General features: G+C 48.6%; 1 protein-coding gene across 1 annotated transcript in view; it reads left to right on the top strand.

The window, feature by feature from the left end:
* The window catches only part of PLXNA4 (plexin A4), a 413,701-nt gene that overhangs the window by 233,622 nt on the left and 164,123 nt on the right, over positions 1-15,956 (top strand). Inside the window, exon 3 of the mRNA XM_052638484.1 lies at positions 6,974-7,105. Within this exon, the coding sequence (XP_052494444.1) occupies positions 6,974-7,105 (132 nt within the window). The remainder of the gene's footprint in view (positions 1-6,973; positions 7,106-15,956) is intronic.

Genomic DNA, 15,956 nt, shown 5'->3' with positions numbered 1-15,956 from the left:
CTCCAGTATTCTTGCCCAGAGAATCCCATGGACAGTGGAGCCTGGTGGGCTACAGTCCATAGGGTTGCAAAGAGTCAGACATGACTAAGCGACTGAACACACACACACACACACACACACACACACACACACACTCCCAGAGGGCAGGGCAGGCACTCACTGATCTCCTCCAGAAGCTGGCTCGGAGTCTGGTATACACTGCACATTCCATAAATGCATACTGGATGATGAGTGCAGACACAGCGTGAGGGGTACAGTCTCCTCCTTGGTGTCAACCTCAGAGAATAACATCTTCTCAACACCCAAATGGACATGAGGGGGTTCTTTATATTTTCTACCTTAAATCAATGTCTATTTGCATTCTTTCTCACTGCCTGGTTGGTACGCAAGTATCATCTGTGCTGTATAACGTAATACATTTTATTTGTCCTAATATGTAAGACAACAAGTCTTGTTTATTTTAAGCTGTCCCCTCCCAAGCTTCAGGGTGGCCCCTGTGATAGTGATGGAGCTAGAGCCACTGGCCACTGTGTCTCCTTTCCTCTCAGCTGTGTCTTTGTGGCCTGGGAAAATCTTTCCCAGGCTGTCCCCAAGTTGCAGGCATCTGGTTTGTTCTCACTTACCAGGGGTGGACTGGATGTGATTTTCTGTATCTAGAAGAACTTCCTCCAGAGAATGGCTTCTGTTTGCCTGTTTTTCCCTGGAATCCCACTTGAAAGCTGCCAGTCATTCTGTTGGACTTTTTGGCTGCTGTGGAGTATTGGGAGCTATAAATGGTAACAACGAAGCTCTCCCTTTTTGACCCTGCTTCCTACCTTGATCTTGCCTTGATCAGCTCAGAGTCCATCCTCTGATTGGTAGAGTGTGGCTTGTTTTACCTGGAGGAAGTTGATAAGTTATTTAGTAACGACTTGCTTTTCCATCCCTGTTGTTGTTGTTGCTTAGTTGCTAAGTCATGTCTGACTTTGCGACCCTATGAACTGTAGACTGCCAGGCTCCTCTGTCCACCGGATTTCCCAGGCAAGAATACTGCAGTGGGCTGCCATTCCCTTCTCCGGGGATCTTCCTGACCCAGGGATGGAACTCGTGTCTTCTGCATTGCAGCCAGATTCTTTATTGCTGAGCCACCAGAAAAGCCCTTTATCCATTTGTGAAGTACAATTGACAAGTTAATATTGTATATATTCAGAGTATACAGTTTGATGTTTCGATTCATGTATTCATATATTGTGAAATAATGCCACCTGATGTGAAGAGTTGATTCATTTGAAAAGACCCTGATGCTGGGAAAGATTGAGGGCAGGAGGAGAAGGGGATGGCAGAAGATGAGATGGTTGGATGGCATCACCGACTCAATGGACATGGGTTTGGGTGGACTGCAGGAGTTGGTGATGGATAGGGAGGCCTGGCGTGCTGAGGTTCATGGGGTCACAAAGAGTCGGACATGACTGAGTGACTGAACTGAACTGAATCACTGCAATTCAGATAAATCACATATCCACCACCTCATGTGTGTGTGTGTGTGTGTGTGTGTGTATGTGATGAGAACACTTAATATCTACCCTCTTCATGAATTTCAAGTATGCAGTATTGTATTATTATTATAGTCACCTTGTTGCACATCAGCTCTCTAGATCTTATTCATCTAATAACTGAAACTTTATATCCCTTGACCAACATGTGTGCATGCTAAGTCGCTTCAGTTGTGTCTGATCATTTGAAACTCTATGGACTGTAGCCTGCCAGGCTTCTCTGTCCATGGGATTCTCCAGGCAAAAATACTAGAGTGGGCAGCCATTCCCTTCTCCAGAGGATCTTCCCGACCCAGGGATCGAAGCTGCGTCTCTTCTGTCTCCTGCTTGGCAGACAGGTTCTTTACCATCAGCACCACCTGGGAAGCCCATGCCTTCACCAACATCTCCCTGTTTCCCCCTCCCACCATTCTGCACTCTTCTTCAAAGAGTCTGACTATTTTAGATCCCACATATAAGCAAGACTGTGCAATATTTTGTCTTTCTGTGTTTATTTCAGTTTGCATAAATGTTCTCCAGATTCACTGATGTCATTGAAAATGGCCAAATTTCTATTTTAAGGCTGAACTACATATATATAATCACATTTTTAAAATCCATTCATCCCTTGATAGATATTTAGGTTGTTTCCATGTCTTGGCTATTGTGAGCAATGCTGAAATGAACATGGGTGGGCAGACGTCTCTTTGAGATACTGATTTGATTTCCTTTGTGTGTATACCCAGAAGTGGAATTGCTGGATCAAATGGCAGGTCTGTTTTTAACTTTTTGAGAAGCTACCTTAGTGTTTTCCTCAGTGGCTATACCAATTTACACACTACCAATAGTGTACAAGGGTTCCTTTTTCCATATTCTCACCACATCTGTCAGTGACTACTTACTGAGCACCAATCGTGCCTTGGGTCTTGTGCTAGGCATTGGGGCTGCAGCATTGGATACATCAAGCATGATCCCTGCCACTGTAACACTTGACGACCCAGGTCTATTCGCTCAATTATAGCTCCTCCCCACTCCCTCCCCCCCACTCCCCCCCCCCCCCCCCCCGCCCGGTCCTACAGAGGAGGCACCGTCTTTCTGTAGCTCATTTCCATCATGGGCCTTCTTCCTATTCCAAAGAGCTTAGGATCAGCTGTAAATGTTCCTGCTCCCTGCTCCAGACCATTTATAAAAAATAGTAAATAAGACCAGTCATAACACTACTGCTTGGTGAGTCCCCCAGTTCCCACTTCTCCATGTAGAAGTGTGTCTTTTTCTATCTCTAAGTTGGTTCTCTCTCCATGGCCAAACTGCCCAAAGTCCCATGGAGACTCATTATTTTTAAAACCTTTTCATGTGGAAGCTTGTCAAAGGCTCAGAGAAAATCTAAATAGCTCAACTGCAAGTTCTGAGCTAGGAATCAGGAGACCTGGGTTCTAGTCCTGACTGTCATTGATTTATCACTGAATTTCAGAAAAGGCCCAAAACAGCCCCCATCTCAGTTTTTTCATTGGTAAAACGAGAATGATTATGCTGGCAGTCAACATCATAAACGTTTTACAGCCATCAGATGAGACAGTGTTATTTAAGAATAACATTCTCAACAAGGTACAAAACAAAAATATAAGGGATCATTATTTTGAAAATTTATAACAGCATCTTTTTCATTCATATGCATGATTCCTTCCCAAAAGGACTGCGGAAGATAGGCATGGTTCCTCCAGCACTCCTGGGGTGATGCTTGTTTACCATTAACAACTTTCACTCCTAGAAGAGATGCAGGTTTACAGACCCAGTAGGACCTGGCTCAGCTTGTGTTGGTATACTGTGTAAGTGCATTGAAGAGTGGACTCTGGAATTGGTCAGACTTCAGCAGGGGTGACCATGAACAACATATTAAAACCTCTCTGTGCATTATTATTCCTGTAAATGGAATAGTATTAAGGCTTCATGGAGTCATGAGGTTTCAATGAGAAGATAAATCCATGTAGAATGCCTTCCATCATGCCTGACACGTAGCAGCCACTAAGTTGCTAGCAGTTCTTGTTGCCCAAGAGCCAGCAGCTAGTCCAGCCTACCTAAATTTGATGGCTGTCCATCAAATTGTCCATCATTCAGCACATCCCATCACAAACTCCTGTTATCCATGTCTTGTGTGAGACTCTTTCAGCAGATGGGTTGAACGGATGCTTTCCTTTCTGTTTCCTGAAACAATAGTATGGATTGGGTGGGGTGATGTGAAGGGAATAACCACCTTCTCAATTACTGATTTCCTGCCCTGGAGGAGTGGGCAAGGGTGGGGCCCATTGCCCCATGCCTTGCCTCTCCAGGCCTGGAAAAACTTGCCCCATTAGTGCTCCCTGGTCCACGCCTCTGTCCCTGCCCAGTTCTGCTAGGTTCTTCTGATGTCCGCATCCAGCCTATCACCTCATCCTAAAGAGCAGGGAAGGTGGAGCCAAATGATAAAGACAGTCACTTAGGCACTGAATCCAATTTCCCTTGGGGATCACAACACAGGGCACTGGAGGGGACTCCTTTCTGCCAGCATCCCCGAGGGGTGCCAGCTCCTGCTGGCGGCCTTAAGGGGCTGGAGCCCAGCCAGGCTGCACAGGATCACTCTTGTGCTGCTGCTCCAAGGGTGATTCACAGCTGGGGAGGCAGCCTGGCTGGGCTGGAGGCCAAGGCCATCACCGCGCGGTCAGACTTGGGTGGTAATCCCAATTGGTTTTGCATGAGCTCCCATTTCATTCAGATTAAGGAAAGACCTGCTCAGGGTGGACATTTGGTGGCTTGGGGGTGGGGACAGAAGGAGGACGGCTACTGGATTCCCAGGCATTTGGATTTTAACGGTTAAGCATGTCTCTTCTTAATTCATTCACTAGTTTTTGTTGTTGTTGTTGTTGTTGTTTTCCTGAGCTTAATGGGAAATCTGCAAAGAAGAGTCTGAACTTCATTCATTTCTTCATTTTAAAAATAAATATCTGTCAAGCACAAGTGTTTCAGCTTCAGAATTGGAAATGACTGGTGAAAGCCTCTGGAGTTTGTACATACCGGAAGCCCCTGCCTTTGGTAGTATCCCCAGAAAGTAAACGTGAACCTCATCAAGGGACAGTGTCCCTCATGTAACTGGAGTGGCAGGAAAACTACAGATTCCAGGGTCAGACTGGATCCTTATTCATTTGTCAGATTTGATAGCTCAGGGCAGTTATTTAATGCACTGTGTCCCGTTTTCCCCATCTATTCTATCAGAACATATTATTAGATATTGCAGAAAACCTTTCTGTTACTTTAACAATAAGGAAATATCCTGAGTAGCTAGAAAGGCCTGGACACATGATAGCCTTCAGGGCTATTTTGATTCAGTGGCTCAGGGACATCCCCCAAAACCAATGCTTTTCATCTCTGTCCCTGACCTTCCCTGGCTCCAGCACCCCCACCCTGTTCATAAGAACAAGAGGGTTGCTAATAGTTCTGGGAGCTACCTGTTTCTTTGATCTTATGAAGGGTGAGGGGAGGTGCTTTCTTCCCTGTCACAAGACATAGTCCTTGCTTCACTCTAATTGCAAGTGGTGAATGGCTTGGGTCTGCTTTCTCTCCACCGCTGTGGCCAGAGAGTGAGATTAAACCGATTTGTTTCTGTCCATCAAAGGCCAACCCAGGAAGCAGGGGGTGGGTCCAGTCCCACCTAAAAGGTGAGAGAGGTTGGAATGGATCCTGGAGGGGCCATGCAAGCCAGGACAAAAAAGCTCTTGAGAAGATTATATCAATAAGGAGTCATATGTAAAATCATCTCCCAGTACCTGATGTCTAGGAAGGGCTGAAAAATTGTGCTTAAGAGGAAGACAAGCAAAAAGGCTAGCACAAACCCCAAATCAAATACATATGTCGCACACCACCCTGGTGTCAGAGTTCAGTGAATTTAACAGAAATGAGAGACAGCAGACTTTCGGATGAATTGGTGTTATCAGATGGCATTAATATGGTATTCTTTCTGTAACTTAATTCCTCTGAATAGCTCTGCCGTTCTCCTTGAGCTCATAAAAGGTTAAGAATTACCCATTAAAATTAAAAATGAATATATAATGGGAATATTATTTTTGGAATAATTTTCCAATGATTTGGAATATTATTTTTTTCTTTTAGTTTTGTTATTGAAATTTCTAAAATTACACCACATTATCTTATAGAGACTTGTACAAATGGCATCTAATCAAGTTTGGTGATCTCCTAGCTATTACTTTTCCCCGTCTACCTCTGGCATTCTCCTCACCTTCCTACATTCTTGCATGGATGGTAATGTTTGATCCCAACTTATGTGGATGGAAATATTAGTGCTCATCAATAATCATGGCAAATATATGAGCTCACACTGGTGATGATTCTGAAGACCTGGGCCAGCACCTTGAATCAGGGGGTGGGTGGCATTAGGAAAGTCCCGTCTTTTCTAGACTTGTCCTCAGCCTTGGGGAATGTGGGCAAAAGCCTTTCCTCATGGTCTTCACATTGTTCCAGCAGTTCCAGGAAGGACTGTTAGATGGCCCAGAGATGACCTAGTCTGTTAAGTGTTCTTGGAAGACAGAATGACTCATGCCCAAAACACATTTTCCCGGAATGCCCACATGCCCTTCACTGGGGACATAAATAGAAACTCTAGGGGATTTGGGGACCCTACATCTATTCCAGAATCTGAAGCATAAGCCAGTGGGTTCATAGACAGAAAAAGTCCACGTGGTGTGAATCTTCTGGGGTTCCAGCTTCTCCTCGAAGGCCAGCAGTGATCCTGGCTGCCAGTTTCAAAGAATCAGCCCACATCTTTACATCCAAATTTGTTCTGCTAACAAATGTAGCTAATAATACTGCCTTTCTGTTGTAGAGTGATGCTGTGATCTGAAGCAGCATCAGTTTTCCCATTTGCCTCATCCCCAGATTCCTCTTCCCCTACATCAGCCCCACCCTCTTATCCAAAGATACGCAAGCAAGGGTCAAAGTTGTGAGCCTAAGGCATGGTGAGCCAGAGAGAAGAACACCAGGTTCCAAGTGCAGCCTGGTTTCGCCTCCTCCCCACCGCCCCCCGGCCCCCCACTATCCCCACCCCCCACTATCCCCACCCGGTCTCTTGGCCATTCCCCATGAGAGGCCCCTGCTGGGCATGCGCCTCTGTTTTGTCATTCCTGATGGTTCAGTTGGTAAAGAATCCACCTGCAATGCGGGAGACCCGGGTTTGATCCCTGGGTTAGGAAGAGCCTCTGGAGAAGAGAAAAGCTCCAGTATTCTGGTTTGGAGAATTCCATTGGACAGTCCACGGGATCACAAAGAGTCAGACACAACTGAGCGACTATCACTTCACTTCACTGGGCTCACGGCCCCTCCCTTGCCCATGAGGAGGGAAGCTCCCAGCTGAGGCTGGACATACGGCGGCTCAGGATCTGAACTCACATCTGAACTCTTCTTCCTCTCATCCACAGATCCGGGTAGACGGGCCCCGGGGCAACGCCCTGCAGTATGAGACGGTGCAGGTGGTGGAGCCCGGCCCCGTGCTCCGGGACATGGCCTTCTCCAAGGACCGGGAGCAGCTCTACATCATGTCGGAAAGGCAGGTAAGGCTCTCTGCGCTCTGCCAGACATTCATCTTGCCGCTAAAGACTAGCCTGTGGCTCTGTGGAAACCTACAGGAGGCTGGCTGCAGAGAGGCGGTTTGATTTATTGGGCTCAGTGTGTATCCTTTCTGTTCTGCTGCCTGGGGACGGAGGCTGAGTGCACCAGAAACAGGGAATGAAATTGTTCAGATATCAAAATATCCGTGAGTCAAAGACAAATCCACTGACTTCAGAGTGATGGTGTGTCCAGGGGCAGGGCCAACTCTTGAAGAAATGCAGTACGGATGCTCAAGGTTCTGGTCTAGATTTTCCTGCACCCTGTATAATCTCCTGCCAAGGTCACCATCATGGACCCTGGAGTTCTCTGGTGGGCAAGGATTTGTCACCCCCGCCAAAAGAGTTGCGGGCAGCTCATGAGTCAGATGGATGGAGATTCTGAAAAGGTCTATGTGTGTGAAATGAGATGCTGAGGCATGTGTCCTGAGCCTTTGTGTGATAAGATGCATGGCATCACCGATGCAATAGCCATGAACTTGGGCAAGCTCTGGGAGATGGTGAGGGACAGGAAGGCCTGGCATGCTGCAGTCTGTGTGGTCACAAAGAGTCAGACAGGACTGGGTGATTGAACAACAGCAGCAAGAACTCTAACATGAAACCTCCAGCAAATTCCATGAGGCCATGCCAGGCAGAACAAATATGGTGTGGGGATGGCTATTAGCTGAGGCGGAGTAGGAAATGGCAAAGCTGGAGTTACTTCTGGAACTCAGCTAAGAACTCAGTTCTTCAGGGGTCCCTGAGCTTAGATCAGGACTCATAAATTTGCAGCAGGCAGAGGAATCAATTTTGCTTTGGAAATCTGGTCCATTTAAGGGTGTGTCCTGTGGTACCCTAATTCACAGAGTGTCCCACCCTGCAAGAAAAGCCCCACCCCAAGCATGGCTTTGCACTGCCATGCCTCCATTGCCTCTCTGGAGGATGGGTCATCCTGGGAGCTGTCCTCCCAGCCCATGAATATGTATACATTAGCTCTGAGCAGCCAAGGCAGATCCTCATCTTATTCATCTTCATTAGCGAGGCCTGGACTCCCCAGAGGACCTTGCTGACAGAGTCTGGATTGTTCCCTCTCTGCGTAGTGGGGGAGATAAATACCACATTATGCCACCCACAGGGTTGTGCATTATGCCTTGGGAGCCCACAGCAGCTCCACCCTCCCCCAGAACTCGATGACATCTTCTCGGGGTGTGGGACCCCCCATTCAGCCACACTGGGACTCATTGTGGTGTCCTGGTTGAGGCTGCCATGGCCGGGGAATGGCCTGAGATGGGGATGAGCAGGGAGCATTTTATTCCAGGCGTCAGGACCCATATGAAGCTGCTCCTTTGCTTTCATTCCTTATTCCCTTCTGGTGGGGCCTACACTCTCCCTCCCTGCGTACCTCCAAGGCCCTGGATGCTGAGAGAAAGTAGCTTTCCTCTGTGGAATGAATTCTTCAGAGAAGACCCAAGACCTCTACAGGCACTGAAGGCTGTAGGATTTCTTACATCACCGGAAAGCCAGGGTTTCTGAACCTGAGACTTAAAGACTTCCAAAGAAGAAAATACAAAAGCTGTGTGGAGCCCCCTCTGATAGGTGCCTTGGGATTTGAGCTTCTTGACCTTAGCTGTCCTGATTCCCTGAGGGCACAGTTAGTGGTCAGCACCCATTTAGGCTTGACCCGCAAGGCCTGCTGGGAGTGCTGGATTATGGGCACTTTGGGAAGAAGGCAGGAGTAGATGGAGTCAAGGCCTTCATCCATCATGCCACTGCTTCTCATGGAGAAGGGGTGGCTGCCACCCAAATCACAGCTCCAAGGCCCTGATATCTGGGCCAACAATCCACTGGGTTTGCAGATTTTCAGTGGGGAGTGGTAAGGTAGCAAGACGGGTTAATAACCAGGGCTTGTTTTCAGGATATCTGATCATAAACTGTGGTCCTGCCATTTGCTAACTCTGATCTCAGGAGATGTTAAGCTTTGTAAGCTTCCTTGTTCTCAGCTGGCACATGGAGGTGATGATAAAATCCAGGACTGTGGTTCCATGGATCAAATGATGTAATGCGTGTAATCAACATGAATCAAGCCTGGCACAGAGTAAGGACTCGATAAGTAGAGGCTCTTATTCTTACGACATTGCACCAGGAGTGTGTGGAACTGGCTGCGTGTGGAGTCGGGCATCAAGATTCTGGGAGATCTGTGAAGGGTGGAGCACAGGTCAAGGTCAAGGCAGGCTCCTGAGCAGGGATCCAGTCCTAGTGGAGAGCAAATCAAGAACTCACAACCTGCAGCTCTGACGGGACATGAGCAGCCTGGTAGGTACAGCTGGAGATACAGCAGGCCCCAGGGCATCAAGTGAGTGAATCATGAAGGACTGGAAAACTTTGCAGGCCGGGACTCCAGGCTCAGGGTATGGGCTGATGACGCTGATGTCGGCTCTGCCTACTATGGGCTTCAGTTTCTCATCTGGCTAATATTCTATTGTCCCTTAAAGCTTAGCTCTTTTGCCACATTCTCCACTGAGCTGTTCCTGACCCGGGGTTTACACCTCTATGGTAGCTCTTCTGAGTCATGATGACTTTCTTATTTATCTATTTTTAATTGAAGGATAATTACTTTAATGAATTGAAAGTTAAAGCCATATGATCATCTCAATAGTTGCAGAGAAAGTTTTGGAGAAAATTCAAAATCCATTTACGATTTTTAAAAAAAAAAGAACGTCCAGAAAATAGGCATAGAAGGAACACAGCTCAAAGTGATGACTTTGATTTTTCCCTCCTACCAGACTGTCAGCAGATGGAGGACAGTTCTTTGTCTTCCTCCTTCTAAACATCAACTTTAAACCCTTTATAGTTATTCTGATGAATGAATGAATGAACCCCCAGTGTTTTCACTGAGCCAGAAGGACTGATACAAACGATTTATTGCTTAATTCCGAAGTTTGAACTCAGATAATTGATGAAAAGACTACACTTTGGATAAAGGAAACACCCCCCCGCCCCGCAAACTTCAGCCCCGTGTTTATCACTGCCATGACTTTTGCCCTGTTCTGAACTATTTTCTCCTTTGTGTTTTCTCTTGTAAAAACTTGCTGGTTAAACTTAAATAGCCTACTTGATCTCTTAAATAATAATATCATACATCTCGTGTGCTAGCCATACGTAATATTCCTAATTGTGATACTGTGATTTAAAATAAGAAAAACGTACTTGGTCTCCACCTTATTTATGGTACAGAATTACCACAATCTTTGGAATTTCCTGAGTGATGAGAGTAATGGAGCTACTATTACAGTTATTTGCAAGCGGAATAATTCCATAGCCAGATATTGTTTCTGTTGTCATGGAGAGATGAGTTCCCTTTATTTCTTGTCCAGCAAGGGCTGCCTTCCATGTACACCTTTTTTGGGAGTGGTTGAATGCACCCTGCTAGGTCCGGTGTCATTTTGTCAAGGTCTGCCTGTCTCTTGCTGGGCTGAATTATGTCTCTGTCTCTCTCCTTTCTTCTGCATGACTCTGGGTATCTCCCTAGGGTGTGTGTGTGTGTATGTGTGTGTGTGCACACACACACCTTCCCCTGTGTCTGACTCTGTGTGTCTCCATCAGTCTGTGTGAATGTATACGGTATCTTTACTGCAACTGCCGCACTCCCCAGGGAACGTCTATATACGCTGGAAACCAGTGCGATAAAAACCTGCCAAACTGATGGGAGGGAAGTGAGAGGAAGTGTCAGTGAGGCAGACGCATGAAGAGCCGAGGTGGCAGAGCTGGTGGCTGTCCTCAGGTACCCTGGAGCGACCCCCTACAGGGAGGAGAAGCAGCTCTTACCCCCACCAGGAAAGCGTCTTCCTTGATAGCCTCAGAGCAAGTGGCAGATTTCACAATAAATTTCAGCATCCCTGCCAGCCACACTCCACCTCTCCCCTGCCGGAGAGCCGGGGGCCTTGAACACATGTTTCTGCTCATGAGATACACTTTCAGTTGCGTTTGGGCCAAAGCTGTCTCTCACGGAGCTCTTTGTTTTACTTACTCCTGTTGACAGTGGGTCAGCTTCAGGTGCCTGGGGACATCACAGCCTGTCCCTCTCGTAAGCCGGTGGCACTCCAGTCCTAGCTGCGGGCCAGGATACGGATGCCTTCAGGGGCTGAGGAGGTGGGTCCACCTGTGGTCGGAGTTACCTAGGAAAGCAGGCCCAGGCAGGGGTCCACCGTACTCTGTCCACTTGTCTCCATCATAGGGAAGCAGTGAAGGCCTTCTTGCTTTGTGATGAATCACCCAGGCCTGATTCATTCATTCACTCAACTAGGCAACCGCTATGTGCTGAACACAAGCTCAAGCACTGGGGATTCAAAAGTGAAGAGGCATAAATATCCTTGACTTTAGGAGCTTGTGGTTTCAGCAAGAAGAAACAGTCAAGAAGAATCAGCCTGCTAAAAAGTCCTATAGTAGATTACCAGGTAATACATGCCAGGGAGCAGGGTAAGGGAATTCGGGAGGACTGCTCAGGGTGAAAGTCTTAAATTTAAAAAGCACAGTGATCAGAGAAGGCTTCCCAGAGAGCAAAGACATCATAGCGGAGGGGCCTGTGGAGGACCCCTGTCCCCTTCTGTGTTTTCTGTATTTCTGTTCATGCTCTTTGCCTGGGATTGTGAAACTGAGAGATGGTGAAGAACGCGCGGTGGGAGAGAGGGCTTTGGGGAAAGGATGCTTTGTAAATGATTTGTACCATGTTGTGAGTTTCAGAAGGAAACTCAGCTCAGGGGAAGATGATACTGGGGTTCAAGGCTCACACCCCTTGGGACTCGCACCCTCTCTGGGTGGTGCTTCTGCCGAGGACCCTCTGTGTGATAAGCAGACCATTATTGCCCCTCTGTGCCTCAGTTTCCCTCCCTGCCCCCACCTGCCTCCTGGGATGTTCTGAGACTAGCCGCCATGAAGTCTGACAAGCTCAGAGGTCCATGGATCTTGGTCTCATACAAGTGCAGTCCTGGGGTCCAAGGTGAGGCCTCCTGTAAGAGTGATTTCCCTCCCTTGGTGCTGGGTCCCCAGGCACTTGCCATTCCTCCCGCCCCCACAGGGCCGAGCTGTCTGCTCCAGTTTGCATTTGGATGGCTGACACTCTGACGAGGCCATTTGGACATTTGCTCCTGGCACCCAGACAGGGCTGTTCCCAATAGCTACTGAGAGAGCGGGCTTGAAGTGCAGGCCTGAGAGCAAGCGACAGCCCATGAGCCACCGCAGGCGTTCCCAAAAAGAGAAGAGCAGTTGCCCCGTTTCCCCCAGTTTCACTCAGGTGGATGCCTTCCCACCTGTCTGGAGCTAGTCCCAAAGGATCCTGGATAGCATGACTGAGATGTTCCACTTCTTCCTTCCTTCTAATAAAGGCAGAACCTGGGCTTCCCTGGTGGTCCCGTGGTTAAGAGTTCTCCTGCTAATGCAGAAGATACGGGTTCAGTCCCTGGTCCAGGAAGAGCCCACATGCCATGGGACTAAGCCCGTGCACCATAGCTACTGAAGCCCCCTGCCCTAGAGCCCACGTTCAGCCGCAAGAGAAGCCATCGCGATGACAAGCCCATGCACCGCAACTGGAGAGGAGCCCCAGCTCACAGCAACTAGAGAGAGCTTGCACACACCAACGAAAACCCCAAATCAGCCCCCAATCAATCAATTCATTCATCTTGAAAGCATGGCAGAACCACTCCCTGGGAGGGACCTGGGCAGGGGAGATGACTTCCTGCTCCAGGTTAGACACTCCGGCGCTGGTAGCTGAATTCTCCATCGTGCCATAAAACCTTAGGACCGGAAAAGCCCCCAAGGCTTCTCAGGCCCAGCTCTCTCCTGCTGCCTTTGCCTCTGTGATTCATGAGCAGACTGAAGCCCAGAGAGGTGAACGGCTTGTTTAGAGTCACACAGCAGGTTGGCAGAGGAGCCAAGTTAGAACACAGCTCAGCTCCTACTGCAAGGTCTGCTCCGGACCCCCCTTCCAACGAGGACCGTGGAGCTCTCGAAGGGGGCGAGAGTCCTCTTCATCTCCTAGTCTTCCCAGCAAGACAGTTCTGTATCCCAATCCTTGGCCACCAAAACAAGCTTTCGAAATCGAAAAGGCTTGCTGGGGTGGGGTGAGCTGATTGGGACGCTGCGGGTGATGATAAGAACTCAGAACCAGGACTTCTGTGGTGGTCCGGTGGCTAAGACTTTGCGCCCCCACTGCAAGAGCCTTGGGTTCAATCCCTGGTCGGGGAACTAGATCCCACATGCCATAACTAGAGATGTCGCATGATGCAACTAAGGCCTGGTGCAGCCAAATAAATAAACAAATAAAAATAAAAGAACTCAGAACCCCCCGCTGCTGCCTGAAGAAGGGCCCTTGGTTTGTTTTTTCTCCTGGTCCAGTGCACATTGGGACAAGAGCCCCTTTCTATTCTAGAACATCCTGGGGGTACACAGAGCTCTAGACACAGCCAGGACACCCCATAAGGGGAGTGCGCAGCAAATCACCCTAACCCCACACTCCTTTTCCAACAGACTTGCGTCTGAGGGGGACACTCATAGAAAGTGTAAAACCCTCTAACATCTGAATAGAGTGAAATTCAGCAGCCTCCGTGAGAGGAAAAGAATGACAGTGGCCTGGCGAATGTTAGATGATCATGGGGGTGCCTGGCAGGCAGAAATGTGTGCGAGATGGAGACGCTGGGACGATAAGGAATAGGCCAAGTAGATGGGGCTTCACCCTGACCCTCAGAGCTCATCTGTTCTGCTCCCCGGAGCAAGTCACTCCAGCAGAGTTTGTGCTTCAGTGTCTTCATGCAGAAAGCACAAATGATAATAACCAGCTTTCAGGGCTTTTAGGGCTAAAGGTAATACACGGAAAGTGTCGGGCGTGGGCAGTATCACTATTGTTATTACTATTATTGCTATTACTCTTGGGAACACCCAGACGAACCACTTAACCTTTGGTGGCTAAAAGCTAGTTCACCTTCAGCCACCAGCCCCCTAAAATCCCCGGGCACCCCCCAATACCCTTTAGAATCCCCCAGAAAAGCCTGAGCACCCCCTCTTCATATCTATTAGCACCAGGAGACTGAGGGCTGGGGGCCTGGGGTCTCCCATCCCAGTTAGATAGAGCTGCATCCCTGCGAAGGGCCTGGCAGGGTTATCTTCGTAACTGCTTCTGCTTGTACATGCATGCTCAGTCACTTCAGCTGTATATGACTCTTTGTGACCCCATGGAGTGTAGCCCGCCAGGCTCCTCTGTCCATAGGATTCTCCAGGCAGGAATACTGGAGTGGGTGGCCATTTCCTCCTCCAGGGGATCTTCCCGACCCAGGGATTGAACCCTCACTTCTTATGTCTCCTGAACTGGCAGGGGGGTTCTTTATCACTAGCGCCACCTGGGAAGCCTCAGGGAAGGCATTCAGTTTGAGTCCAGCCCCACAGAACTTGAGGTCATCACAGACTGGGCATCTGAATAGCTTCTGGCTCCTCACCTGTCAGGACCTCTAGGGCAGACAGGAAAATGGTTTGTTCTCCTTCTCTGTGCCCCGAACTAAAGAAGAGCTAGTACTAGAGGGAGGGCAGAGGTGGGCAGAGAGGGGGCGGAGTGGGAGGAAAGACAGGAAACCTGAGGGCCAGGTGATTAGGGGAACGCCCGGCAGCCCTCTGATCCTGAACTCCACTCAGCATCTGTCTCCAGCACTTGGTCTGACAATCAGATCCTCTCTCCGCTTGGTGCCAGGGTCCCCGTTATTTCAGGCACTTGAAGTACTGTCGTAAAGGCAACGACCTGTAACATCCCACTCAGCAGCACGTGCGGAGACTCCACAGTATGGGCAGACAGGGCCAGGGGCTGCGTCTCTGCCACCTTTCAGGTATCTCTCCATGTGTGTTTATTGAGTGCCTACCGTATGCCCAGTGTAGGGCCAGGCACTGTGCAGAATAGAGAAAAGCAGAGCACAGTATGTTCTGGAGGCTCTGTGGGAGTGAGATGGGTGCAAACTCCAGCCTACAGGGTGTTGGAAAGAAAGGGCTCCAACTGCTGGGGTTGCCTTAGAACCACAGTGTGTGTGCTAAGTCGCTTCAGTCATGTCCAGTTCTTTGTGACCCCGTGGACTGTAGCCCACCAGGTTCCTCTGTCCATGAGATTCTCCAGGCAAAATTACTGGAGTGGGTGGCCATCCCCTCCTCCAGGGGATCTTCCTGACACAGGGGTCAAACCTGCACCTCTTATGTCTCCTGCCTTGGCAGGTGAGTTCTTTACCACTAGCACCACCTGGGAAGCCCTGTGCATTTGGGGTCCTGGAGAAGGTGGCTATTAGCCCAAAGGGCACACTCTCCTTGCAGCTTAGGTGGGTATTGTGAGGACTCTGGTCTAGAGACAGAGCTCAGGGTATGTGTCCCAAGACAAGCCTCAACTCCGCACCCCATCCCCTAACCCAGGGTGGGTGCAGACGGAAACCATCCCCCACAATCCCACCCCTCTTCCTTTCCTCCATGGATAGCATCTGAACGGAAGTGGTTAAGTTCAGTGAGAACTGATCTGAGTTGTGCTTGAAGTTCTTCAGAAAAAGAGAAATACTGGATCCTTAAGTGAGTTGTGTGCTCAGTTTGAATATTGATGAGAAGTTTTCGAAAGTAAATAGACGCGTGTTAATTTGTGCCATTGTTTGAGAGGACTAGTTGGCATTAGTGATGTCACATGACTTTGCTAAACACAGTATAGGTATAAAAGTAGAAATTACAAATAGTAGAATTATATCTGATCTCTCTTGTAATTGCCTTTGAAGTATTACATGGAGACAATGGAGACATGAATTTGAAACTG

This window comes from Budorcas taxicolor, chromosome 4, assembly GCF_023091745.1.
Source record: "Budorcas taxicolor isolate Tak-1 chromosome 4, Takin1.1, whole genome shotgun sequence".
Lineage (NCBI taxonomy): Eukaryota > Metazoa > Chordata > Mammalia > Artiodactyla > Bovidae > Budorcas > Budorcas taxicolor.
Note: the sequence above shows the minus strand (reverse complement) of the source record. Positions and strands in the feature narration are given on the sequence as shown.